The 27,765-nt window shown below is 38.9% G+C and overlaps 1 protein-coding gene across 4 annotated transcripts; it reads right to left on the reverse strand.

Moving 5' to 3' along the window:
- Positions 1-5,191: 5,191 nt before the first annotated feature.
- Positions 5,192-22,303, reverse strand: LOC102076990 (CD276 antigen). 4 transcript variants are annotated; one of them, XM_005462710.4, is made up of 6 exons: positions 22,120-22,303; positions 20,690-21,067; positions 20,499-20,576; positions 20,389-20,408; positions 6,422-6,508; positions 5,192-6,342 (listed from the first exon to the last, which is right to left on the reverse strand). In XM_005462710.4, the coding sequence occupies exons 1-6, from the start codon at positions 22,208-22,210 to the stop codon at positions 6,295-6,297; spliced, it is 702 nt and encodes a 233-aa protein (XP_005462767.2). In that variant the 5' UTR covers positions 22,211-22,303; the 3' UTR covers positions 5,192-6,294. The 4 variants fall into 4 exon arrangements, with proteins under 4 accessions (XP_005462767.2, XP_005462766.2, XP_013121243.1 ...); XM_005462709.4 differs by having other exon boundaries at positions 20,389-20,411; XM_013265789.3 differs by lacking the exons at positions 5,192-6,342; positions 6,422-6,508 and adding an exon at positions 18,903-20,217 and having other exon boundaries at positions 20,305-20,408.
- Positions 22,304-27,765: the final 5,462 nt, after the last annotated feature.

Genomic DNA, 27,765 nt, shown 5'->3' on the forward strand with positions numbered 1-27,765 from the left:
ACTTAAACAAACACTGAACTAAGAAAATTTGCTGTCATGACGGTCGGATCTAACATCCATCTCCATACATCCAGGTCAGAAAAAGCCTCATTGTACAAACATCTGAAGCACCAACAGTATAAATGTTTAAAATAGTTTTCTTTTTTATGTGTTTTTGTCACATTTTAGGCTAAGGGAATGAAATTTAGGGATTTTTTTTAAAAGTCCACACAGGTTAAAAAGGAGAATTAGAATGAGATCCTGATCATGGACTGAAGCAGCGCCCCCTCTGCTGAAAGTGAAAGTGTGATTTTATTGCTGCTTGAGCTGAGAACCGTTTTGAGAAGCAGAACTAAAAATCAGAAGTGGGGAATGAGGGGGTCTTTCCACCTGGGTTCATAAGCAGAAGAAGGGGCAGGTAGACCAGAGGGAGGGAATCCCCCACATTCCCAGACTGTGATTTAGTCTCACTGTAGGCGTCCCCACTATGATGAGACATGATCACATGACTGAACGTGACTCTATCCCAGATCAATCAGGATGAACTAATGTGTTATTTATAGCATGAGTTGAAGCAAAGGTTAAACATTAAGATCACTTCATTACACCGGTTCTCACCCAGCTATAAGCTCTACTGCACTTCAGCGTGACTCTCTCTCATCAGCTCAGTCACATGTGGGTACACTTTAACATGACATCAATACACTGGCTCGAAAGCAGTTTGCTCACTCTGTGTCCGTCATCCATTTTCCGTTTTGCTGGTGACAGCTACGTCTGCTCATCGATCAAGGTTTTTCCCAACTCTGGAGTCGCCGCCCTGCCCGGCAGGTCCACAGGTGTGCACAGGTGTCTAATTCAAGCGCCGCTGCAGTCAGCTGTAGATTTCGCAGATAAACCGTCATCAATTCGGTTCGCCCTGCTTAACGTTCGCTCTATAACGAACAAATGATCTTTTTATTAAAGAGTCTCTAGATTTTATGTGTCTGACTGAGACATGGCAGCAAAATAAGGATTATGTCCACTTGAATGAAATCTGCCCGTCTGGCTGTTCTGTCATTGGAACTCCGCGTCTGTCAGGACGTGGTGGAGGACTCGCTGTTGTTTACCAGGACAGACTCACATGCAAAGTGATGACCTCGGACTTCTTTTCTTCATTTGAGTCACAGATGATGAAGGTCGGTTCTCTGAAAACCTTTTACTGTATTTTAATCTATCGACCTCCTGGACCTGCTGGGGTCTTTCTAACTGAATTTAACGACCTTCTGACATCGATCATTAAATTGGAGAAGGTTGTAATATTGGGAGACTTCAACCTTCATATTGATGACGCTTCCTGTAGCACTGCTGCTGAGCTCATCACTATCACTGAGTCTTTTAACTTTAAGCAGCATGTTTCTGGCCCCACACATACAAAGGGCCACACACTGGACCTTGTTTTCTCCCTGGGTTTAAATATACATGATGTATGTGTGGAGGATGTCCAAGTGAGTGACCATAGCTGCATATTCTTTAATTTGTCATTTTACGTGGATCCTTCACCTCCTAAATTGAAGATCCAAAGGCGGATTATAAACCAGGATGCTGCTGGAAGGTTCTCTGCCATGTTTGACCCTCGCATGGCTCAAAATGACGTTGATTCACTTATTTTGTCTTTTAACAATCAATGTAAATCTATTTTAGATGCGGTGGCACCTCTGAAACAAAATGTTGTCCATTCTTCACATTGCTGTCCTTGGATAAATGAAAATATTCGAAATTTTAGGAGACATTGTCGCAAATTAGAACGTTTATGGAAGGCTTCCGAGCTTGAGGTCCATAGGGTACATCTCAAGGAATCAATTTTCTTACTTAATGACATGATAAAAAATGCCAGAACTGAATATTTTGCTAATCTAATAGCTTCAAAAAAGAAAAATCCCAGAGTATTGTTTGATACAATTAAGAACATTGTCTCTCCTGATGTTCCTCAAGTACCAGTCTATACTAAATCTGATTGTAATGACTTTTTAAACTATTTTGTTAATAAGGTCACTGCCATCAGGTCTAATATTTCTCCATCATCTTCTCAGTATCACACTGACACGTTGCTTACCTCTGACACCTGGTCCTCTTTTACTCCTGTCACCTTGCAGGACATCAGTGCTCTACTCGGTCGAATGAAACTGATTTCAAGCCACCTTGATGTACTTCCTCCATCATTTTTCATTAGTGTGTTTGACTCTATTGGCCCCTGTATTCTGGAAATAATTAATATTTCTCTTTATACTGGCTCAGTTCCCAGCTATTTTAAACAAGCTATTGTTGAACCAATATTAAAGAAACCAAATTTGGACCCATCTCTTCCAAGCAGTTACAGGCCAATATCAAAATTACCATTGATGTCAAAGATCTTAGAAAAAACAGCTGCAGAACAACTTAACAACTATTTGGAGAAGAACAATGTTCTGGACATTTTCCAGTCTGGTTTCCGCAAATTGCACTCCACGGAAACCGCTTTGCTTAAAGTATCTAGTGACATTTTGATGGCAGCAGACTCTGGAGAGTACACCGTTCTGGTTCTGTTGGATCTCAGCTCTGCTTTTGATACTGTTGATCACAGCATCATGATAAATAGGCTAAAGGACTTGTTCGGGATTACTGGTGTTGTTTTAAAATGGTTTATGTCATATCTGTCTGAGAGATCCTTTACTGTCTGTATCAATCATGTGTTGTCTGAAACGTCAGTTCTGCCTTCTGGGGTACCTCAAGGATCTGTTTTAGGTCCTATTCTCTTTTTGCTGTATATACTCCCTCTAGGCCAAATTATCAAACGTTACAGTAATATTTCTTATCATCTCTATGCTGATGACATTCAGTTATACTGTTCTTTCAAAGCTTCTGAGTTTTACAAATTGTCTTGTTTAAATAATTGTCTGTCAGAAATCAAACAATGGTTAAATGACAATTTCCTTCAGTTAAATGCAGATAAAACAGAAACCTTGATTATTGCACCTGATCACATGCTCTCAGAAATTCAGCAGCATATCAGTTTTTTAGACCCTCCATTTCAGTCGAGTCTCAGAAACTTAGGTGTTATATTTGACAGTTCAATGTCTCTTGAGAAACACTCTAAACAACTTGTCCGGAACTGTTTTTATCATTTAAGAAACATTTCTAAACTCAGACTACTGGTGTCAAAGACAGAACTTGAGATGATTATTCATGCTTTTATCTCTTCTCGTTTGGATTATTGTAACGGTCTTTTTACGTGTCTCAACAAATCAGCTCTAGATCGCCTTCAGTCTGTACAAAATGCAGCGGCAAGACTTTTAACTGGTACAAACAAGAGGTCTCACATTACTCCAGTTTTGGCTTCTCTTCATTGGTTGCCAGTAAATTTTAGGGTTCATTTTAAAATTTTAGTTGTAACTTTTAGAGCTCTGCATGGTGAAGCTCCCCAGTATATCTCTGACCTGTTGAAACCTCATGCTTCATCCCGAGCACTTAGGTCCTCAGGTCAGAGGCTACTGGTGGTCCCACGTACTAGGTTTAAAACACGTGGGGATCGGGCTTTTCAGGCACTGGCACCTAGGCTGTGGAACTCCCTGCTGTTGTCTTTACGCTGTCTAGACTCTACTGACTCCTTTAAAAAGCAGCTGAAGACATTTTTATACAAACAGGCTTTTAATTAATTAATTAATTTTAACTTGTGTGTCTGTTCTTATTGTGAAGCACTTTGTGATTTTTATCTGTGAAATGTGCTATATAAATAAATTTTACTTACTTACTTACTTACTTACTGCTTCTCTTTATGGTTACAACACACAACAATGTTTCTCATGACTTCTTTTTAACTCAATCACATATGACTGATATGTGATAGCTCTGTGAGTCTGTGTTTGTCAATCACAGCATAATTAATATCACATTTATTACATCATACATGTTAAAGTCAGACGTTTTCTGAATGTTTGCTTTGGTCCTTCTGACCAATTACCAAAGTCCACAGACAACATCTGGACTGTGCCACAGACACACACACACACACACACACACACACACACCTAGCTGATATAGTGTCAACCATCAAAAATGAATGCTTAACCCAAATCCCCGACACTAAAACCACATTTTTAATCTCAAAAATGCCTTCAAACTCACGGGGACCAGTCCTCACAAAGAAACCAAAACGGTACACACGCGCATCAAATCACAGTAAAAGGTCAGGTCGTTAGTATTCAGGTATTGGAAGCATGGAAACATTTCACTGTAATAATTATATTCTGATTAAACCTCATTGATTAGATTTTGACTCTTTTTTTTTTATAATATTCTGATTAAATTTAAGGATAATTAATTATTACCAGAATCAAATAGAGCTGAGCTCTGCTGTATCACTCTAAACATAATAAAACTGGCTGTTAAGTCCTTTCACACTGACTCATATGCAGTGAGATGTAAGCCCAGAGTCTTCTATCTACAAGCCTATGAAACTGTTGTGCGTCCTTTGGAGGAGCAGCTGCGATCACCGTGTTCCTGTTGTGTTCCTCTGACATAAGTTCCCTTTAATCATTTCAACATGTTACTGTAAAACATTAACAATGATACACCTGTATCTGTTAGCATCTGAAGAAGAGCTCTGCATGTACTTCATGAATAATAACTTCATTTATAGAGAACCTTTCAAAACTCGGAGTTAGAAAGTGCTTCACAGTTCAAATTAAAGCCTCACATTGAAGATTAATGTGTTAAGAACATACAGACACAAACAGTCACATGATCAGTCACATGACCAGTCACTGACAGACTATTAACCTATAAAATGAGTTTTCAGCAGTGCTGTTAAACAAATCAGTGAAATGAGAGTGAGTGTGATGAAGAGCTTAAGGAGAAAAAGACAGCAGACACAGTGATGACAAACTGTTGCAGATTTATTTGATTTCGTCATCATGTTCACCAAATACTGATGTTATTCAAGAACAACAACAGTAAACTCTGTGAATCATTGTAATACCTATGAAACAAAACAGTCACATTTTGAAACAGTTCATTTGGTTCAAATGTTTGAAAACATCATCAAATGCAAAACATGAAACGACACATGACAACAATAAATACATAACTTACATAAATTAATTAATAGGACGAGGTATTAGTTGTAAAAACAAGAAAACACACAAATAGTAACAAAATGTCAAGAAGAGGCTTGAAAATCAAAGAATCCAAGAAACTCTTTCAGGTCAGTATTTAAATGTTTTTATTCTCGTGTTGAAGTTTAAGCTTGTTTCATCACACACTCATCTGTCTGTGACATAAACACTGACTTTGACTTAAAGGCAGTGAAAGCACAAAGTCACAAATCGGACTATGACGTTAAAGTCTGAACATCGAGTCCCAACCAGCAGGAAGTTTCACAGTAAATGTAATAAATTAGTTGTAGTTTAAAAATCTGGAGTATAAATCAGCTTCTTTCTGTTTATAAAGTGCAGCAGTTACTTAAAGTGTTCAGCTTCAGTTTCTCTGAGACATTAAAGATGGTAGACAAAGTCTACAAACATGTGACATAAGAAAAACAGGCAGAGCTCACAAACTGTACTAACAAAGTTTGCATTTATACAGTGAGGTCAGTAAAACAAAGGAGTGCTTAATGTGAGCTCCATAAATCCTGTTTCTGTTATTTCAAAGTCTGCAGGCGAGTTTCTATCACAGTGTTCAGGTGATCTTTGATTTCCATCTTTCCATATTATCTGTGTCACAAATGTGACAAATTCCCTTTAACGCTATGAAAAACCTTCCAGCCCTGCTGAGGTTTGGCAATAATTCATGTCAGTCCAGCACAGTGATGATCAGGGAGGATTTAAACCCTTTAATTTGTCCATCAGAGACACTTTGAGGTGTCACTGAAAGATTTAAGTGCACCTTAACCAGTGAGGTAAAGACTAAATAATATTCATTAATCATGCTGACAGTGAGGCAGAGGAGTGTTTCTTCTCCAGGCTGAACTTCACAGTTTTGTATTGAAGGAGGAAATCCATCAGTTTCACTGCTTGATGTTTCCAAGCAGATCCTCCAGAGTCTGACAGCAGCCAAGAAATATTTCCTGTTTACATCCTCTGATCTTCCACTCTGAGTTTCCTTGTTCTACACTTTCTTTATGTGAAAATGAGCTCGATAAATAAGCTGGACGAGGCTCGAGTCTCCAGCTGGGGTCAAAGTTCAAATCAGGCTCACATCCTTTTGAAGGAGTGACCTTATGATGATCTCAGTGCTGCTGGGCCCGAGGGTCACCCTGTGGATGCTGGTTTGAATCCCCAATTTGATTGAAGATCTACACTTCTAGACTTGCAGTGGTTGTTTTTGTGTCTTATCCTTTTGATGCTTCTGCTGAAAGAAATTGAATAATGAGTCAGTCTGAGAGCACAAGAAAGAACAACATGTTTGTGTTTGTTTGTTTGTTTCTTACTTTTAGTTTCTGAAAAATGCTGTGAGAGAAATATGCAGCAAAACCAGCGAGACCCAAAACTAATAATAAGGTGACGACAACGACGACCACAGCGACACTGTACCCAAACCCTAAACCTCTGAGGGAAAAAATCCGAAGGCAAAAGTAGTCAGGCAGTAACTATCCCGAGTCACTCGATGACCTTACCACGCGTCCCGTCTTCTGCTCGCTCTGGTTTCTGAAGCGAAATTGTGAGTTAAAGGAACAGTTCGAAGTTATTTTTAAACCCATTACTTAATAAATTAAACAGTTGATTTACTTTTGAAGAAAACCTTTAAAAGTTTGCGGTATAGCAACTAGTTTCATTTAACCTTAGCTCAACCTTTAGTTTCAGTTAATTACTCAATTACCCCCCCCCCAAAAAAAAATAAATTAATAAATAAATAAATAAATAAAATAAAAATAAAACACAAACAAACAAACAAACCTTCAGTATTTACTCATCAATTTTAAAGCATGTAAATGATAAATGTGTATGCAGTTTTTATACAACCAAGTCGCAAGGCTTGAATATTCGTCTTTTCATACTGGGTAGAAATGTCTAACAGCAATATTCCCGACTGCACATGAAGGCGTCCATACCTGAAAACCTGTTGGATTCTCCCACAGCACCCTCCCGAGGACTGACGCCAACAAAACACTGAGAATTCAGGTGCCTTTGTTTCATGTGCGCCAAATGTTCCCAAAATAAGCAAATAGTTTATGGCTTTTATAGAGATATCAAATGAGTTTTTCCATATACATTGTGTCTGTGCAGCAGGCTGAGACAAAACTATATTGGGCTCCTAGCGATTTAAATACAGTGGTATGCTTTTATGCTTAGGTTACTGAGTTTGTATCTAGGCCTACAATTTTCCTTTCGATTTTAATTTTGTCATGACAACAACCAAAGAAAACAGCTATTCTGAATTACTGGCAAAGAGGTTTACAACCTTGTATATTTTATGTTCCTTTATTAAACTAAACTGCTGTTTACGTGCATATTAATAGCAACAAGATGATTAATAAGAAAATACACCTTTGCCTAAGTGACAAATATTTAAAGCACATACAAACAAATACAAATATGTTATAAACTTCTCCTCAGCCTTCACACGAAGAACTTGAACTCCATTAACTGTTCAATAATTCGGATTATTAACACATCACTGTGCGGTTTATTTTCTTCTTTTTTTGTCCCGTTTTGATCTTTTAGCCATTAGTTTACTTTACCAAGTGGATCATCATGGCCTTGCCATATTGGTCCATTTGATTGACCTTTACTATAATTATGTATTTATTTTATTTTCGATTGTTACAGACGGGAAAGACATGACTGGGGGATAGGATAGGGAGAAAGAATGAAAGAAAGAGAGGGAGATGAAGAAAAATAGAGGGGAGAAGAGATTTCACACATTCTCTTACACAACACTTCTAGGAGGGAGATGCATCCTGCATGACACGATGCCACGGATCTCAAAGTGGTGGTGCGCCCCTAACAGTTTTATTACCAGCTCTGTTCTATTCTAGTCTAAACAACAGTGTTTCAGTAACTTTCCACTAGAAAATGGTCCCCTGTTATCTACTTTTTCCCGGGTAAGCGTGGGCGAGAGTCTACAGCATTCTACCCCCCAAAGAAACATGGTCTAATGCCTTTATTTTCAGGGCTGTGTCCACTTAAAACTACACTATATGGTTATATGACATTTTAATTAATATAAAGCATAGAATTGAGGCACTTCAAATAATTTCATATCAACAGCACTCAAAGCTCTTTACACAACATGCCTCATTCAACCTTTCCATTCCAGCACATGTTCTACCAAACACTCACTTGGATGGATGCATTGGAGAACAACTCAAGGTTAGTATCTTGCCCAAGAATATGTGGCAGATTTTGCAGACTGTACTAAACTTTCTGATTGATCGAGGACCTGCTCTACCTCCTGAGCTACAGCCAGCCCACCTAATTACTGGCATATAGATGAAAGTCCGTGAGAAAGACTGCTGGGTGATCTCCATTCACTCATATCAGCAGAGAGAGCAGTACGGGAGGAGTTTTAAGCTCCGACTTAAAACTCCTCCCACATTGTTCCCCATTTGTCAACACAATCACCAGATAAACCGGAATACCCAGTTCATGAAGTTTGTGCAAAACATGAAAAATGTAAACAACTACAAATCCAGAGTAAACTACAAAACACGCACAAACACCTGATTGGATGAACGAGTCACGTGGGCTGTCAGTCCTCATTCCTAACTGACTCAGGCCTTACGTCCGAGTTGTGACTGTGGCTCGTTCAGGATCTTCAGTGAAATGCTCCCATGTTCATGCCATCGATGAACAATAAAATAAACAATAACAATAAAATGTTAGAAATTCAGGACCACAGACGGTAAACACAAGGGTCATTCAGCCTGTAACAGAACAACAAACAGCCGTCACTGACAACAATTGCACACTGGTTATGTCTGAAATTTTGTAGCATATATTAAGAAAGACTTGAGTAACAGCACAGAGGCCATGATCTCATGTTCTTTCGTGATCATGATCTCCAGGTCTTTGGTGTGTCTACAGGGATCTGTGGACGTTCTGTGGGAGTTCAGGAGGTTTAATTTTCTGTCTGTTTCCAGGCGATGTTCTGGTGATTGGTTCAAATCTTCCAATCATCGACCTGAAGACAACGGCAGATACAGATGTTTCATCCCCAAGCTGCAGAGCAGAGTCAAGTCTGCAATCATTGAACTTGTAGTTGGTGAGAAGATTTGTTTTAGTGATGTTTGTGGTTCCAAACTCAAACACTCGGATTTGTGTTTTTAAGTTGTTTTGTCCCCAATACTTTCAGCCTCATTTTAATAACAGATTTTGACTGATTTGTCTTTTAGATCAAAGCTTTGCTAAAAGAAAGTGTTGTTAGAGAAATGATCTTCCCTGATCATCGCTGTGCTGGACTGAAATGGATGATTCCCAAACAGCAGGGCTGGAAGGTTTTCACAGCATTAAAGAAAAATTCTATGAACATTTGTGACACAGCTGTGACACAAATGTGTGACTGTTTAACCTCACTGCGAGTTCAGGTTTAATAACCAACTAATTTCATTTATTAATAACTTTAAACTACAAATCCAGAGTAAACTACAAAACACGCACAAAAACCTAATTGGACGAACGAGCCACGTGGGCAGTCAGACGTAATTCCCAATGGAGACATGACGGCGGATTGTCAAACTTACACGTTTTTTTATGAAAGCGAAGTGCGTTTGTGGAAACGTGAGGTCAGCAGCAGCCTGTGTGCGGACTGAATCGGCATCATTCCGGATCAACAATCAGTCTTTTAGTTTCGGACGTTGTGTTTGTAACTCTGCTCTTTCTCCCCTCTGACAAACACAAGGCTTTCATAAACGCGTGACACGTTAGACCTGCTCGGTGAATCATCTCCATCGTGTCCACTAAAAACAAACAAAACAGTCGCTTCACACAGTCAGAACCTGCCTGACAATCTTCTCGTTTTAAGCTTCTTCCGGTTTTAAAGTAACTCACTGACAGCTGTCACCACTGTTAGTGACGGACAACACAGCACAGCTGATAATAGTCAATTCAGCTTTTTCACATCCGCCAGTTTTTGATTAAAATTCACTGTAATCTGCACTAACATGCAGCTGGAAACATCCGTTTACCTTGTACGGGAGTCCAAACGGACAAAGAAAAAGCTGCAGTCCGATCAGTCCCTGCCTGCTTCGCTCTGAATGAATGACCTGTGAAGCTGACTCGCTCTTTATTCACCTAAATTACTTTGTATTTGGATCATTTCTATAGAAACTCCGAGGCTCAGCTTCATGAAAACAATCCGCTCGGTCTCACTTTCTGTTCAGTAATGAAGACTCAGAGATGTTAAATGTGTCTCACTGATAACAAATAAAAACAAGCCAACCTGTCAGGTGAAGTAAGCGACTCTGAACGTTCATAATGGAGAAACATGAAAGTCATATTAACGCAACCAAAACGTGCTGTGTCATTAATGATTCAGCAGTATGTGGCACAGCATCCAGAGACTAACTTGGAAATATGACTGTTTAATCAGTCTAATAGATACAGAAGATGACTTTGATCATTTATCTGTGAGATCAAACCTGCAGCAAAGATTCAACATTGTTTAAAATGATGTGATGATGTAACATCACAATGCTGCTAGACTGGTTGTTTGCTCATACATGTCAGTACAGAGAACAATGGAAGCTCTGCTGGTTAGATTGATGCTGGCAGCACTGCTCTCCTCCTTATATGCTATTAGTCAATACAGATATTGTACAGCTTTTACATTACTGCTAATAACAAGGGCGTAGATTTGGTTTTGGCATTGGTGGGGACGGATGATTCAACCACCGAACCCTGCCCTGTTTCTTTTCTTTTTCCTTTTTGTCTTTGCTTCTTGATAAAAGGGGACAAATATACTTGCCTACATATGCTATTCTACATGCTTTTAAACCATTTAAGATTACAATTCAATATCCAGCGATTCAATAATCACTGGATATGGTGGGGACATGTCCCTTCCGTCCATGCCAAATCTACGCCCTTGTCTAGATTATATTTTTTAAATCTCGTGACACTCTGGTTCATGGTTTGAGAAAAATAATTATAATTATAAAATAGTTATAATTATAATTATCATCCATAATAATCAGTATTAATTAAGCATTAACAGTTAGAACACAAAACAAAAATGGCAGCTCAGGTGGATCACATGAGCTCTGCTTTCATTTCAGTCTTGCTGCCCACTCAAAGTGTTTCTAACCACAAGTCAGATTTTATCTCCATGCAACAGTTTAATCTGAACTTCAAGCACTTTAGTTTCCTCACATACAATTTAGAATAACTGATGAACCCAATAAGCACATCTTCAGAGAGGAAGCTGGAGAACACACAAACTCCACACAGAAAGAGCCCAGCTGAGATTTTAACCAGCAACCTTTTTGCTGTGAGGCAACAAACTAACCACTAAATCAACATATGGACCATCATGGTGACTATTTTCTGGTTTTACTGTCCAGTAAAGAACACTTGGGGGAAAAGAAACAACGATAAAATCAGCTGTGTTTTATATTTTGTTTAATTTAAAGTAATAATACATATGATTTGATTTTCAGTTGATGTTTTCACTTTACTCAGCTGAATACACATTAAATATCCCTGAAACACAACAAATGTACAAAAACTACAGACACAGAACCTTCATTCAGTGCAACAACAAACAGGCATTAATAAACAATATACAACAATGACAATGAAACACAAGTGATGCAATGACATCACTGATGGCACAACAAAGTTTATACAGACGAGGACAAGAAAGTGAATGATGAGTCAGTCTGATTGCACAAGCAGCAACAACATACTTACTCTCACTTTTAGTTTCTGATGAAGGCAGTGAAAGAATAAACCAGCGACAGCCGAAACAGATGATAAAATAACAACGACCACAGAGACCCTGCATCGATCTGCTGATGTACAAAAGACAAAAAGGTCCCCACAAACACACAAAAACCCAAAAAGATATGATGCAGAGAAAAGTTGGACTGTTTTCTCAACTTAATTCCTTCTTTATAAAAAGGTAACATTTGACCTACTTTCATCGGCTGATTCTGACCAATCGTAAGAGTCGATTTCACACAGGTTGACCAAAAATTCTCTGCTGAGCGACCTCTGAACCAAGAACAAACTTAACTTTATACTGCTGTGGATGCTCTATCTTATAAGACTGACATGATGTTTGAATCTGTAGTTTTGGTCATAGTGAACCTGAATAAAAAAGGGAAAAAATTTTGCCCTGAAAATTGAACATTTTTCTAACATTTATTTTAGCAGTATAAATCTATTCTTTATGGCAGCTCAGTAAAGTGAGGATGAAGTCACTTTTTGCAGCAAATAAGGTTTTCTGCTGAAAGTGGAACAAACAGACAGTCAGAGCTGGAAACTGCTCCGGTTTCAGTTTCTCCTTGAGGGCACAGAGGAGGCTTTTATTGAGGCATTTTAAAGAGTTTACAGCACAGTGTGCAGCTCTCTCTCTCTCTCTGCTGATGAGAGTGAATGGAGCTCACCCACCTGTCTCTGTCTTTCTTACTTTCTCACATCTTTCTGCCATTCAAAACAGGTATTTATATATTATTTATATATTTACATAATATCCGATTGATTATTTGATTTCACTTTGGATTCCAGTGTTAAAGTGATTGTCTAATCCACATTGTTCTTTACAATCCACAGCACTAATAATAATGGCCTGTGCATTTCTATCTTTCTATATAACATTCTCACTCTGATGGATGCATCAGGGTTCGTATTTTGCTCAAGGATATTTGGTGGATTTAAGGAGCCAAGGATCAACTCACCAACCTTTCATTTGGTAGAGGACCTGCTCTACAGCCACCTCACATGGAGAACACAGAGGAACTTGGAATTTGAATATCCAGGAAAGGTCATAGGTTTGCATTACTCATCTTCACATTTTGTTTGCTGCTCTCGGTTCTTAAACTTGAGTGTTTTAAAGTAAAGTGAACATATTTAGTGGCAACAAACCTGCTGTAATTGGAAATGGCATCTCCATTTTTAAATAATCAAAAATGAAAAACACTGACACATAAAAACATAACAACAACACCTGGATCAATACTGTGAGATTATTGCACTGTCGTATGTTACATTATACCTCTAATCAAAGAATTGTTGAATCATTATACGGCTGATTAAAGATTGTGAAATCATTATGTAGTTTTAGGTTGCATTATACTCCTGATTTAGAAAAAGGTGAAGATTATTAGATTTATTAGACTGATTTGTATTACATTGGACTGCTAATTTGCTGTGAATGAATTACACTGTTTTATGGTACTTCATACTGCTGATTTATAAAGAGAATACTGTTTGCAGGGAATCATGGCCTTGCTTTTCTGATTGTAGAAAGAACAGAGCATACTGCACGGGAGCTTCTCCCCCACATTAGCCAGGAGCAGAAAAACAGGGAGCCCAGGTCAGATAGAAAGAATGTGGATGTTTAGGTTTATGACGAGGTGGGAGCCACCAGAGGCTATAAGAGTTCGAGTAATGGTCCGACATTTTGAGATCTGCTGTGACCCTCTTTGTGCACATCTCCCATCCAGATGATTGTATTGCTCATGGTATTTGTATGGAATAATAAGAGTGTATTGATTAAAGTGATTGTTGATTGAGCATTTAAACACCGAGTGTTGTTCTTCCTTCAGCCCCAAGATCAAAGAATTGGGGTATTTAACATTACCTACAGTCGATTGTAGTAAAGTCCACAGTGGAACCATGAAAAAAGGCCTGAAATCTATGATGTCATCTTGTTAACAGTCTGTGGGGATCCAGATCTTCTTCTTCCTCATCTTCACATTCAGGCTGCCGACAAAAATATAACTGTTACTTCTCAACACAGACATGCAGTGTAAATTTACACTTTGACTGCGAGTTGACATGACAAATTTAGTTCACTAACTATGATACTGACCAGCTACTAATGTCAGCTGGTGGCTGACAGCAAAATCTACACCAACAGAAATCTACTAGGTTTAGGAGAGCGAGGGGAATCCTGAGCAACACTTAAATATCTCTAAAAACTATTGAAAACTAGTTTTTTTTTTTTTTATTTATTCTTAACACTAAAGTGTGGTTGTCCTCGAACGAGATGTTTGCACCTAAACATCTCACTGTTTGACTGGAGCAGGAGAGGACAGAAAAATAAAGACTGATTTTCTTTTTGCTCTTAAAAATTAGAAAAAATAAATCATCTATCTATCTCTCTCTCTCTCTCCCAACAACAGTCGTCAGGCGCTTTATTGTAAAGCAACGACCCAGATAAACAGTTCTGTCTGAAACTGATCATGAACTCATGATCTCAGGTCAGGCGATAACTCTCAGTGGATCTGTCACTGGGAGTGTCAGTTGTTTCTTCTGCAGGGAGAACCATGTAAACAAACACAGACAACACTTTTATGATGGGTGTTGGTTGTTGAGATCTGTGACCCAGATTCATTGTTTGCTTTACTTCCAGCAGCACTTTTATGATTCCTTCTGACTTATTACTGAAACACACTTATGTGGATTTACACATTCTACTCCAGCTGTTGTGTAACACGTGAACTGTTCTGCAGATAAAGTGAACCCTGCTGTCTCGTGCACTGACATTACCGCCACACAGGAAGTGAAACCTCGTACTTTCAGAGGTAAGAACATAAAAACTCACTCAGATACTCACAGTTCTCTCTTTGATCGCAGGCTTTCCTTATTTCCTTGATGACATTATCATTGTTTATAAATAGGAGTAACCTGGTGATGTAATGGAAGTTTCAGGGCGGCGTTTGCATGCTTTCATACTATCACTCTCACTATCACAGGAAGCCAATCTCAGTCTCATAAATGACTTTATTTGGATTGTTATTGCCTGCTGTTATCTCGGAGGGCGGTGCTATCCTACCCTGGATCACCACCAAGTCATTGGTTCAGGTATGTGGATGACACCTGGGTGACAATCAAATCTCAGGACGTACCACAATTCACGGATCACAGCAACTAGCTGGACGAACACATCAGATACATCAGGGAGGATATGAAGGCAGGTTGGCCTTCTTACACTGTGAGATTTCCATCAGTAATGGGAACATTTAAAAGCTGATGTGCCAGGTTTCCCCAACATTATAAAGCGTTTACAAGAAACCTGCAGTCAGCTGAGAACGAAGAAGTCAGTTGGATGAGTGACGAAATGTTTCTCACACTGAAAACTTTCAGATGAACAAAATCAACGTTTCGGGATCCTCTCACTTTTCTATTCAACGTTCAAGACTCAAACAGACACATTTTATTGTAACGTTTCACTTGAATAACAAAAGAGAGACAGAAAGTTTCGTCATATTCCTGATTCTGTTTCAGGCTCGGTCCGATCAGAGCTGTGTTTCAGGAACAGCAGCTGCTAAACATCACGATTTACTCAGAAATATAACATTATTAATCTTTAAAATAGAAAAGCAACTCTGGCTAAAATCTGCATAGTCATCGTTTCACCCACTCACCTCCTCCACCCGCAGTGTGTCACATACATGTCAGTATTGTGTACAGAGAAAAAAGGAAGCTCTGCTCATTAACTGATTTTTATACATTTACAATAAAAATCAGGGCTCGTTCCTCTGCGTTTCTGTGCCGTGAATCAAACACACGATGTCCCCACGACAACAATACACAGTAACGAACGAACTTCTGCGACTGTCAGAACTCTTTTACTCAAGCTGCAAACAGACGCTCGAGCAGTGTTGCCAACTCCCCAGTAAGGAAAATCGCTATTGGTTGTCCTAAAAGTCGCTAGAAGTCGCTAAATGACGTCATCACCTAATTTGCATAATTGGTCACGCTAATATAATTGTAACCTATGTTGTTGGAGAGAGAAATAACAAAGTGGAAGAGACATAAAGTGAGTAAAAAACGTCCTAAATGCATTTAGAGTTTATTTAGAACTACAAATTAAATTTCTTTCAGCAATTATTGTTTTTTTTAATGTCACAATTCCAACCCTGCTCCTTTACCCGGGCTTGGACTGGCAAAAGTGACCCGAAATAGGCACTCTGGTGGAGTTACTTTGTGTGTGTGTGTTTATAAGTAGTTTTAAACCTTGTGATCCACAAAACAGCATAAGAGTAAAAGAAGAACTGACTGTGTTACAGCACCCGCTGCTTGTTGAGAGTAAAAGTGATACACGCTTTCACGTCTTTTTTAGCGACTTTTTAAAGAAAAAAAGTCGCTAGGGGGTCTGAAAACTCGCTAAATATAGCGACAAAGTCGCTAAGTTGGCAACACTGCGCTCGAGTAATCGCAGATGACCATAACATTACTGCAGACACATTAAGGTCACGTGTAACAAAACTATTTGCAATCCGTGTATTTTAACGTAATTTACTGACCTTTTCTTTGGACGCTTCGACGCGGAGATCCATTCTCAAAGAGCAACCAGGAAGTAAACAGCTCTGGTCATGTGACACATAAATCTCCCCATATTATAATATTAAAGTATTTTTTCTGAAAAATGCTTTAAAAATCACTCCGAAACATTTTAAAATTTCATACATAAAACTATTGTTTACTATTACTTTTGTGGGTTTAAATGAGTTAAACACAAAGTGTAAAGAAATAAATATTGACGATTACTGTCGTATAGCCGAGAGACAGAGAGTGAGCTCTATCGACTTATATCAGCAAGAGAGAGAGAGAGAGAGAGAGACCCTGGTTTCAAGAAGGAAAGTAAAAGTAAAAGAGGCCGAAATGTTCAGCTTTGACTCCGGACTGTTCTCTTCTTCTACTTTAAACAGAAAATGTCGTTTAAAACAACAACAACACACTGAGGATCTCTCTGCGCGGGTTAGGTCCGGCCCTCATTGGCTATTTCTAAAACACCCGTTAAAACTCTTTTTTCCTTAGCTTTATTTATTTGTTTATTATTAATATTGTTGTTGTTGTTGTCGAATGACTGTGCGGTTTTTGGGGGATCTGTGTATCACTTGTGTTTTTCTAAAGTTATTTTTTGAACTACTTGAAATAACACACAGCTGAAAACCTGCGTGGTTATACCGGTAAACACAACAGTGTTTGCTCACTATAGTTTATTATTGAACTTTTTTTTTTGCCTTGCACTGAGTTACCAAGCAACGGAAACAGCCTCATAAACAGAGGGAGAAAACAGTGCCCGGAGTCACAGCTTATCTTGAACAGCCTCACAGAACAGCATTATCAAGATGTTGCGATGCCCAAATTTGTCAATAGTGTCACTGTGAGACGGTTTTGAGCCTCACACTCATTAATAAGAGAAGGGAAACAGCAAAGTTCACCAGGAGCAAAGAACCAAGAACAGAACTGCCAAATACTTTTTTAAAAAAGCCCAACATGAAAACCACAGACACACAACTAACACTTTTCTGTGTTTTCTATCACCTGGTTTTACTTCTGCTTTACCTCCCCACAGCTTTCACTACAGTGTTACACTTTGAACAGCGGCTGTACTGAGAGCAGAGCTCACTGCAGACAGTCCGGACGTCCCCACAACAAGAAAATTTCTAGAAAATTAAACTAAACCTAAAGCCAAACATAACAAAACGTTTTAAATTTTAAAATTAACTGAAACTATTTTTTAAACTTGAAAAACTCAAATAAAATCAGAAGATTTTCAAGATTCATTTAAACATCTAGTTTCCTTGGTTTCACCCACAATGCTGGATCTAACACCCAGCTCAATAGATCCAGGTCAGAACAGCCTCAATGTGCAAAATCTGAAGCACCAAAAGACTCAAAGTTTCAAATAGTTTGCTTTTTTAATGGGCTTTTTTGTCAAATTTTAGGCTTAAAGAATGAAACTTAGGGAATGTTTTCTCCTGTTAAAGTCTACCCAGGTAAAAGTGAATAAAAAGGAGAAATGGAACAAGAGTCTGATCATCCCCTGAAGCAGCGCCCCTCTGCTGTTACGGGGCGTAAGTGTGGAAGTGAAAGTCAGGCTGGGAGTTTTTTTGCAGCTGTGGGCTGTTTTGAGACGCAGAGCTAAAAATCAAAAGTGGGGATGTGGGGGTCTTCCCACCTGGGTTGAAACCAAATGAGCAGAGAAAGGGGCATGTCGACCAGAGGGGAGGGAATCCCCCTCATTCCCAAAGTGTGATGCCATCACATGACTGAATGTGACTGTCCCAGATCACTCAGGATGAACTAATGTGTTTTTTATGGCTCCCAGTAAATATTCTCTGCTTTTGTGAGCACATGATATAAGAGTGAATGTGCCATAATAAGACCTGCAGGTCTGAATTAACTTAATTATCATAGAAATAAAATGTACTGGCTGAAACATACATGTAGGTCATTTGTTTGTGATCTTTCATGAATATTCACACGTTTGTTTTATTCAAAGTGTTTACAATCTCTCTGTGAACTTCCACAAACAGGGATTGGAGCAAAGTTTAAACATTAAAATCACTTCATTACACACGTTACATTTCTCACTCAGTTATAAGCTCGACTTCAGTAAAACGTGTCTCATCAGCTCAGTCACAAATGAATACTTTTAACACGACATCAACACACTGCTTGTCTTTATGATTACAACATACAGCACATTATTGTCTATCAGTCTTGCAAAAGTGGGATCACTGTTAATGGCCCTGTGAATGTCGCTGTTGACAGATCATTTCTTCTGCCTCTAAGTTTTTTATACTTTTCAAATATGTGCCAACATCTGAAGAAGAGCTTTGAATGGCCTTCATGAATAATTATAACTTGATTTATAGAGAACCCAGAGTTAGAAAGTGCTTCACAGTTCAAATTAAAGCCTCACATTGAAGATTAATGTGTTAAGAACATACAGACAGAAACAGTCACATGATCAGTCACCGACAGACGAAGAAACAGACAGCAGACACAATGATGACAAACTTTTACAGATTTATTTGATTTCATCATCATGTTCACCAAATACTGATGTTATTCAAGAACATGGAACAACAACAGTAAACTCAGTGAATCATTTTAATATCTAACTAAGAAAAAACTCAAATTTTTGAACAGGTAATTTGGTTCAACTGACTGAAAACATCATCAAATGCAAACAGGAAACGACACATGACAACAATAAATACATAACTTACATAAATTAATTAATAGGATGAGGTATTAGTTGTAAAAACAAGAAAACACACAAATTGTAACAAAATGTCAAGAAGAGGCTTGAAAATCAACGAATCTAAGAAATTCTTTCAGGTCAGTATTTAAATGTTTTTATTCTCGTGTTGAAGTTTAAGCTTGTTTCATCACACACTCATCTGTCTGTGACATAAACACTGACTTTGACTTAAAGGCAGTGAAAGCACAAAGTCACAAATCAGACTATGACGTTAAAGTCTGAGCATCGAGTCCCAACCAGCAGGAAGTTTCACAGTAAATGTAATAAATTAGTTAAAAATCTAGAGTATAAATCAGCTTCTTTCTGTGTTTATAAAGTGCAGCAGTTACTTAAAGTGTTCAGCTTATAGTTCAGTTTCTCTGAGACATTAAAGTTAATGTGCTTAATGTGAGCTCCATAAATCCTGTTCCTGGTACTTCACAGTCTACTGGTGATTTTCCAACAGTTTTCATTTTCATTTTAATTTGTCCATCGGAGACACTTTGAGGTCTCACTGAGAGATTTAAGTGCACCTTAACCAGTGAGGTAAAGACTAAATAAATATTCATTAAACATGCTGACAGTGAGGCAGAGGAGTGTTTCTTCTCCAGGCTGAAATTCACAGTTTTGTATTGAAGGAGGAAATCCATCAGTTTCACTGCTTGATGTTTCCAAGCAGATCCTCCAGAGTCTGACAGCAGCCACTCTGACTGAAGACTTCTGTAAGAAATATTTCCTGTTTACATCCTCTGATCTTCCACTCTGGGTTTTCTTGTTCTACACTTTCTTTGTATGAAAATGAGCTCGATAAATAAGCTGGACGAGGCTCGAGCCTTCAGCTGGGGTCAAAGTTCAAATCAGGCTCACATCCTTTTGTAGGTGTGACCTTATGATGATCTCAGTGCTGCTAGGTCCGAGGGTCACCCTGTGGATGCTGGTTTGAATCCCCAATGTGACTGAAGATCCAGCACAGATAAATCTCTGATGCTCTCAGCTGCATTAAGACCAACGCTCCTTTGAGCAAGGCAGCTAGACTGTTAGTGGTTGTTTTTGTGTCTCATCATCCTCTGGATGCTTCTGCTGAAAGAAGGAGAATAATGAGTCAGTCTGACGACACAAGAAGCAACAACATGTTTGTGTTTATTTGTTTGTTTCTTTCTTACTTACAGTTCGATGAAGATGATGGCAGCAAAAATATACAATAAGACCAGCAACAGCTACAGCCGATATAAGAGCGATGACAATGACGACCACAGCGACCCTGGATCGACCTGCTGAAGTAGAAAAGACAAGAAGGTCACCACAAATACACAAAAACCCAAACAGGGATGACGCAGAGAAGAGTTGGACTGTTTTCTCACCATTTGTTGGAGTCGTGTCCTGAGGATCTGGAGTTTGCAGCGGCGTCTCTGTTGTTGAGGTTTTAGCAAAGTTTGAATCTAAAAGACAAAACAGTCAAAATCTGTTATTAAAATTAGGCTGAAAGTTTGTATTGGGGACAAAACAACTTTGAGTTTGGAACCACAAACATCACCAAAACAAATCTTCTCACCGACTACAAGTTCAACAATTGCAGCTTTCACTGTGCTCCTCAGCTTGGGGATGAAGCATCTGTATCTGCCGTTGTCTTCCTCCGACACGTTCAGGATCTTCAGTGAAATGTTCCCGTGTTTCATGGCGTCCATGAACAGCTCCGTCCTCCTGAAGTACGAGGCCATCTTCATGTCGGGGACCTCCTTCCTGTCCCTGTACAGGTGAACGTACTCCACTCGGCTCAGCCGGTCCGACGGGTCGGGCTTCAGGTCGGGTTTGGACCACTCCACCGTCAGACCCTGGACATCGAACATGGGCGCCAGGTGACACGGCAGGATGACATCATCACCCGGAGCAGCAATGATTGGAAGATTTGAACCAATCACCAGAACCTCACCTGGAAACAGACAGAAAATGAAACCTCCTGAACTCCCACAGACCCTTGTAGAATTTCTTAATATACGCTACAAAATTTCAGACATAACCAGTGTGCAGTTGTTGTCAGTGACGGCTGTTTGTTGTTCCGTTACAGGCTGACTGACCCTTGTGTGTACCGTCTGTGGTCCTGAATTTCTAACGTTTTATTTGACTATAATAAAACTTTATCAAGGAATAATGTGTTTATTAAAATTTTAACAACACAGACTGATTGATCAGACTCATCCAATTTCTAAGAAACAACACAAGTATTTATTCATAATAATAGTTCATGTGACTCATCCTCAGTAAGTTTTACACTCGAAGTAAACAAGCTGATTTAAGTCAATCACACAGTCTGCTTGGTGTTTTCACTGATTCATGTTGCCCTTCTAATGATTTACTTGTTAAGACCGACTGTTTAACCTCACTGCGAGTTCAGATTTAATAACCAACTAATTTCATTTTTTAAAAATTTTAAACTACAAATCCAGAGTAAACTACAAAACACGCACAAACACCTGATTGGACGAACGAGCCACGTGGGCAGTCAGACGTAATTCCCAATGGAGACATGACGGCGGATTGTCAAACTTACAGGTTTTTTATAAAAGCTAAGCGGGTTTGTGGAAACGTGTTGTCAGCAGCAGCCTGTGTGCAGGCAGAGTCTGCGTCACTCCGGATCAATAAACAGTCTTTTAGTTTCGGCTCACCGGACGTTGTTTTTGTAACTCTGCTCTTTCTCCCCTCTGACAAACACACGGCTCTTATAACCTGCTCGGTGAATCATCTCAATCGTGTCCGTTATAAACAAACCTCTAAACTGAGAGCAGTCGCGTCACACAGTCAGAACCTGCCTGACAATCTTCTCATTTTAAAGTAACTCACTGACAGCTGTCGCCACTGTTAGTGACGGACAACACAGCACAGCTGATAATAGTCAATTCAGCTTTTTCACATCCGCCAGTTTTTGATTAAAATTCACTGTAATCTACACTAACATGCAGCTGGAAGCTGGACACATCCGTTTACCTTGTACGGGAGTCCAGACGGACAAAGCCGAGCACAGGAGAAAAGTCCAGAGTGAGAAAAAGGAAAAGTCCTTAAAGTTGTTCAGAGACATGATCGATGACTAAAAGTTCCGTTTTCTGACAGAAGCGAGTTTTTTGGAAAGCTGCAGTCCGATCAGTCCCTGCCTGCTTCGCTCTGAATGAATGAATGAATGAATGAGCTGCGAGGCTCACTCGCTGTTTATATCTAAACAGTCTCTGCCTACGGCGATCTGGGTGGGGTTAACTCAGCCCTAGAGTGTTAAGAAGTCCCATGACGTGTTGACGTAAGGGAACTCCCACTGTGACGCTTGCGTGCCTGTCATGCTTCAACGCATCACCTAAATTACTTTGTATTTGAATTATTTCTGTAGAAACTCCGCGTCTCAGTTTGTAACTAATCTGCTCTCTCACTTACTGTTCAGTACTGAAGACTCAGACATGTTATAATGTGTCCGACTGATAACAAATAGCAACAAGCCAACCTCTCAGGTGAAGTAAGCGACTCTGAAGTTTCATAATAGACAAACATGAAAGTCATGTTGACACAACAAAAGCGTGCTGTGTCATTAATGACTCAGCAGTATGTAGCACAGCATCCAGAGACTAACTTGGATATATGACTGTTTTAATCAATCAAATGCAGCAGGTGACCGTCACACCACCTCAGAGATTTCAGTTAGTCTTTGATCATTTATCTGTGAGATCAAGCCTGCAGCAAAGATTCAACACTGTTTAAAATGTTGTGATGGTGTAACATCCTCCACCTGCCAGTATAAATGCTCACACATGTCAGTACAGAGAACAATGGAAGCTCTGCTGGTTACACTGATGCTGGCAGCACTGCACTCCTCCTTATATGCTATTAGTCAATACAGATATTGTACAGCTATCACATCACTGCTAATAATAACTATAATCATAGTCATAATAATACATCTGTATTTATAAATAACATACCAAAGAAGAGTAATAATATACACATTATGGATCAAGCATGTTTTAAATACCTTATTTATGTTTAACAGTGTGGCATTAATATAAAGTGCTACCATTATTTTTAATATATCTAAAATGAAATCAGGACTCGTACCTTTGAGTTTTTGTGCCAGTAATTAAATGGATGAATTCTCAATAACAACATCAATTAGCTCCACAGAAGCTCAAACAATATGAACATGCTGTTTCTGCAGCTGTTTACAGTCTGTGCTTCACTGGAAGCAGATGATGCATTAATGACAGCAAAGTTTAACAGGAATAAACTCTCACTTCCTCATCCAGCACACGTGTCTCACATGTAGCACAGACTGCATGTAGTAACCACTAGTTTTGGCCACTGCCTCTACTGAGAATTAATGTCACCGCAGCCGGCCTGGACAATCCAAGAGTATTACAGTGAAATAAACTTCAGTGGGTTTTTACTGTAACACATGCACTGGTTTACCTAAATCTTGTCTCTGACATTTGCACTCTATACATCACTAAATGATTATGATTAAAAGACATAAAACTAGACTGAAAGTAATAAAATTGAATAAAAATGATCAATAAAAACTAAGTTGAAATAAGAAAATTTGCTCTGGAAATAAAAAACTTAATAAGAAAAAAAAGTGTTTTATTATAAGTTTGTCCTGAAGCGGAGCGACAACACTGCATCAGCTGGACTGTAAATCCTGCTTAAGACAACACGAAGCATCAGTTTGTATAAAATAAGTAAACGTGCTTCATCTCTCATCAGTTCAGCAGCTTTTTCTAACAGGAACTTCTCTGATTTAAAACAGACAGACGTCAGCTTACATCTGAAACCATTGAGTCAAATTAATGATTTACTGGTGGAGGTTTGACAAAAAGCCTCGTAACTTCTGATGAAACTATGACTCTTACAAGTGTGGCCGTATTATCATCATACAGAACGCTCTGTAAAATGATTTAAAATATTATGTCTCGTTTGACCTCTGACCTCTCCTTCAAGGTCAATAGACTGATCTGAAGGTCCCTTCAGTATTTAATGTTGAATAATCTTACATTTCGACAGCACTTTAAAAATTGCAGTTCATCTCTCCTCTTTAATCACATGTGACAATCTGAGCTCAGGGAAACTGTTTATTTACTGAGATCAGCAGCAGCCTGTCAGAGGCTGAGGTTTAGTAAATATGTGAAATATTAACTCTGCTCTGTAGAGCGTCTGCAGCGTGTTGGTCAACGGGCTCTAACTTTTGAGTGATGCAGAGAATGATGGTCAGATTATTAAGTATGAGTATTTATAGATGTTATGTTTTAATGAATCTCCTGATACTCTGGTTCATGTTTTAAAGGAAACAAACAAATGTACTTTCACATAACATCACATCCTGTTTTACATGAAAACATAACAGCTCTATGATGATTTAAATATATTTGATCAAACGTGAAAATGGGAAAAACATGTAATTTATTCTATGACCATGTAAAACCATTACAGCCGTTAAACTCTGTCCTCACTGCTGTATCAGAACAAATCCTTATAATTATCATCCATAATAATCAGTATTAATTAAGCATTAACAGTTAGAACACAAAACAAAAATTCCAGCTCAGGTGGATCACATGAGCTCTGCTTTCATTTCAGTCTTGCTGCCCTCCAAAGTGTTTCTAACCACAAGTCAGATTTTATCTTCATGCAACAGTTTAATCTGAACACTTCAGGCACTTTAGTTTCCTCACATCCAGTTTAGAATAACTGATGAACCCAATAAGCACATCTTCAGAGAGGAAACTGGAGAACACACAAACTCCACACAGAAAGAGCCCAGCTGGGATTTTAACCAGCAACCTTTTTGCTGTCACTGTACAGTAAAGAACATTTTGGGTAAAAAACCCCAATAAAATCAGCTGTGTTTTATCTTTTTAAAAAAAAATTCAGATTAATAATACATATGATTTGACTTTCAGCTGATGTTTTCACTTTATAAATTATAAACTCAGCTGAATACGACTGTAGTGCATTTTAATATCCCTGAAACACAACAGAAGTACAAAAACTACAAACATAGAACAGAAATAAACAAATAAAATTTAACAATGACAATGAAACAAGTGATGTAATGAATCACTGACGGCACAATAAAGTTTATACAGACCAGCAAAAGAAAGTGAATGATGAGTCAGTCTGATTGCACAAGCAGCAACAACATACTCACTCTCACTTTTAGAGTGAAAGAAATATGCAGAAAACCAGCGACAGCCTAAACAGATGATAAGATAATGACGACCACAGAGACCCTGCATCGATGTGCTGATGTGGAAAATAAGGTCACCACAAACACACAAAAACCCAAAAAGAAATGATGCAGAGAAAGGCTGGTGTGTTTTCTCAACCTAATGTCTTCTTTACAAAAAGGTAACATTTGACCTATTTTCATTGGCTAATTCTGACCAATCACACAGGTGAACCAAAAATGTTTTAAATCATCCTCTGCTGAGCGACCTCTGAACCAAGAAGAACCTTAACTGTGCACTGCTGTGGATGTGGTTTGTTATAACACTGACATGATGTGTGAGTCTGTAGTTTTAGTGAACCTGCCTCCTGTTTATGAGATATTTGTAGCAGAAGTCAGAGGGAATAAAAAAGGAAAAGGAAACGTATTTGCCATGAAATCTGAGTGTTTAGCAGTATAAATATATTCTTGGTGCCGGATCAGTGTGTGAGTAATGGGCTCAAGTGAGGATCAAGTCACTTCTTGCAATACGTCTGTTTTGAGCTTTCTATCTCTGATATTCTACCTTCACCTGATTTGAACCAAAAAAATTTACATTTAGATTCATGGTTAACAAATGGTCACAAAAAGCATTTCAACATCTGATCAATTTGAGAAGAATCAGCCTTAATGTTAAGTATGTTTCCAGCAAAAGATCTGTATGATCAGTGGACTGATTCTTATTTAACAGAGACTCCTGGAGACTCAGAGCACTTTATACAACATTCATCCAGTCATACAGAAACTTCTTCTATACTCGAGTGTTTTTTATCTTTCTAACATTCTCACTCTGATGGATGCATCAGGGTTAGTGTGTTGCAGGATAGAGATTTGAGGAGCCAAGGATCAAACCACCAACCTTGTATGTATGTTACACACACACACACACACACACACACACACACACACACACACACACACACACACACACACACACACACACACACACACACACACACACACACACACACACACACACACACTATTGTAAAGCAGCGACCCAGAAAAACTGTCTGTCTGAAACTGCTCATGAACTCATGATCTCAGGTCAGGCGATAACTCTCAGTGGATCTGTCACTGGGAGTGTCAGTCGTTCCACACACTTTTATAAACATCTTTTACATAACATGTCTGATGTCATCAGAGGGATTCCCTCCTGCTTTCCTACGCAGGGAGAACCATGTAAACAAACACAGGAAACACTTAGATCTGTGACCCAAAATTCATTGTTTGCTTTACTTCTAGCAGCACTTTTATGATTCCTTATGACTTTTTACTGAAACACACTTATGTGGATTTGAGTCCAGCTGTTGTGTAACACGTGAACTGTTCTGTATTACAGATAAAGTGAACCCTGCTGTCTCGTACACTGACATTACCGCCACACAGGAAGTGAAACCTCGTACTTTCAGAGGGAAGAACATAAAAACTCACTCAGATACTCAGTTTTATGACTTTCAAAGCTCAGCAGAGAAGATTCAGAATCACACTTTTGCATATTTTGTGCCATTTAAGCGGAGCCTTTAAATGTTATCTGAGTCTAAATATAACACAGCAGGTTTATTACTGGAGAGTCAAGTTCAGAAGTCATGAACAAACTGTGTTACACAATAACTATCTGCATTCTTCACTGGGAGACACTATTGTGACGTAGTTTCTGAAATATGAGTTATTTATAGCTCTGTTATTTGTAGTTCATTCCTTTTCGTCAGCAAAAGGAATGAAAGACAGGAGGGAACTCCTTCCTTGTTCACCAAAAAAAGTAAACACTGAACAAACAGTGACAGAGCTCGTTCCTCTGGTCTTAGTAGATCTGTGCTCTCATCCAGTCGAATTTTTCCTTGCTACATTTATTTATTTTAATTTTTTTAATCTTAAGTGTCAAAAGAATCCTGTTCACTTATTTTCAGCAGCAGTTCTGTGTGTTTACTTTATTACTGGAACAGTTTTCTGGATTTACATGTTTGAATCCAGCTGTTGTGTGAACCCATGAAAATTTGCAGATAAAGTGAACACAGCTGGAAACACTGTGAGGAAACAGAACACTGACACATGTAGCCGAGCTGAACACACGGAAGGTGTGGCAGGGAATGCAAGACATCATCAACTACAGAGGCAGCACTGCGAAAACAGAAACCCCGAGTGTGCAGCTGGCAGAGGAAATAAACAGCTTCTTCGCCCGCTTTGAAACACCACAACAGCAACACTCATCTGCCTCAGCCCTGCTCCCATCCTCATCCTCACCTGGTTCCTGCACCGCTCCACTCACTGTAACGCAGCATGATGTCAGACGTGTGCTCCTAGCAGTGAACCCCAGGAAGGCGGCCGGTCCAGACGGAGTACCTGGCAAGGTACTAAGAGCATGCGCACACCAGCTCACCCTCATCTTCACC

Source organism: Oreochromis niloticus, linkage group LG3, assembly GCF_001858045.2.
Source record: "Oreochromis niloticus isolate F11D_XX linkage group LG3, O_niloticus_UMD_NMBU, whole genome shotgun sequence".
Taxonomy (NCBI): domain Eukaryota; kingdom Metazoa; phylum Chordata; class Actinopteri; order Cichliformes; family Cichlidae; genus Oreochromis; species Oreochromis niloticus.

Excerpts from the sequence above, each read along its gene's own strand:
- LOC102076990 (XM_005462709.4), bottom strand. The coding sequence starts at position 22,210 with ATGTCTCTGAACAACTTTAAGGACTTTTCCTTTTTCTCACTCTGGACT. Across the intron at positions 20,412-20,498 it reads GGACACGACTCCAACAAATG|CAGGTCGATCCAGGGTCGCT; the intron begins GTGAGAAAACAG and ends TTTCTACTTCAG. Across the intron at positions 6,509-20,388 it reads GTCGATCCAGGGTCGCTGTG|GTCGTCGTTGTCGTCACCTT; the intron begins GTCGTCATTGTC and ends AGTGTCGCTGTG.